The 1,556-nt window shown below is 44.3% G+C and overlaps 1 protein-coding gene across 1 annotated transcript; it reads left to right on the top strand.

Annotated features, from left to right (window-relative positions):
* Positions 1-443: 443 nt before the first annotated feature.
* LOC137614950 (uncharacterized) lies at positions 444-980 on the top strand. The gene has a single exon (XM_068344598.1). The coding sequence runs from the start codon at positions 444-446 to the stop codon at positions 978-980; it is 537 nt and encodes a 178-aa protein (XP_068200699.1).
* The last annotated feature ends 576 nt before the right edge of the window (positions 981-1,556 follow it).

The raw sequence follows: 1,556 nt of genomic DNA, 5'->3' as shown, positions 1-1,556 counted from the left end.
CCGTCAACGCCAACATCTCTCCACCGTGGCTGAACACAATTGTACCCTTCAGCACGTCCTTGGGAAAATGACTCTCGTTGCCGATATCCTCTCAAGAAACACATTGGCCATTATTCACTGGGTATTGGATTACAACACTTTGGCAGAAGTCCAACAAAAAGATCCAGAGTACCAAACATGTATGACATCCTGCACATCCCTCCTTTGAGAATGACTCCAACACCACTTTCCTTTGTGCCCTCAGTACAGGTAGACATAGATAGTAAATACCTTCTCCTATGCAGCAACAGGTGTTTGATTTCACTCATGGCTTTTCAAATCACTCGGGCCATTCTACTGCACAGCTACTAAAAATGAAGTTCATTTAGCATGTAATTGCTAAGGATGCTAAGGATTGGGTCTGCGCCTGTACTTCATTCCAACCCTCAAAAGTACAGCGACACATGGATTCAGGACTGGGCGCCTTTACTCAACCTCAGTGGTGCTTTGCTAACATTCATTTCAATCTTGTAGGTCCCTTACCCACATCACAAGGCCATCTTTACTTGTTTAACGTCATCGACCAATCCACTCATTGGCCTGAAGCCATTCATATGGAAACTGCAAAATCTGCCTCGTGTACATCTGCCTTACTCTTAGGATGGATAGAGAGATTTGGTATCCCTAAGCATATTACTTCTGACAGGGGTACCACTTTCATCTCTCCATTGTGGATTTCATTAGAGAATATCTTGGATATTACCCTCCTTGAGACAACTACGTGCAACCATCTGCCAACGGCAGCTTTGATGTCCCACTGCAAGGACTCCAACTGGTCTACTCAGATTCCCTCGGTCCTCCTGGCATTAAAGACCTCTCCTAAAGACGTCTTGGATGTCTCAGCAGCTGATATAGTGTATGGCAACCCGTTGATCATCCTTGCCAAATCTTTCTTGACTGCTACCTCCTCTAACAATCTCCAGCATCTACGTCACAATTAGGGAAAATTTACTCAATGCGGCCAGACTTACAAGCCCCATCTGAAAAACATACCAAAACAGCTGCACTCGGCGATACACGTTTACTTACGCAACGACACTAGCAAGGCACAGTTAACGCCCTCTTGCACAGCCCTTTCCTTGTGATCCATTGTACGCTGAAAGTATTCCACCTCAACATCCGTGGCAAAGAAGACTGAGTCACCATTGATCACCTAAAACTTGTATATCTCCCCCCAGATGACCCACCTACAGTATGCCTCTCAAGAGGAGGAACTTTTATAGATTTTTTTTTTATGGGGGGAGATCCATGTACCACAAATGTTTCACACACGCTCCTACACTGTAATGATATTTCTGTTTCATATTGTCGTTATCGCTTTCCCACCGCAATGATAGCCTGTTCATGCCCGTATGTTCTTGAATTTTTATGCTGTTCTTGACTGGAACAGGTTGCATATATACTCATGCTCCGTCCAAATAAAGTTAGTTGCATTTGACCCGTCTCTCAGTCACCTCCTAATGCCTTGCGTGCACACTGTAAAGAATAGGTCATAATATTTTTTGTACGTGTAGGCA

Source organism: Palaemon carinicauda, chromosome 21 (genome assembly GCF_036898095.1).
Source record: "Palaemon carinicauda isolate YSFRI2023 chromosome 21, ASM3689809v2, whole genome shotgun sequence".
NCBI classification, from domain to species: Eukaryota; Metazoa; Arthropoda; class Malacostraca; order Decapoda; family Palaemonidae; genus Palaemon; species Palaemon carinicauda.
This window is presented reverse-complemented; position numbering and strand designations above follow the sequence as displayed.

Bases quoted from the DNA above. Each gene is read 5' to 3' on its own strand.
- LOC137614950 (XM_068344598.1), top strand. From the start codon at position 444: ATGGATTCAGGACTGGGCGCCTTTACTCAACCTCAGTGGTGCTTTGCT.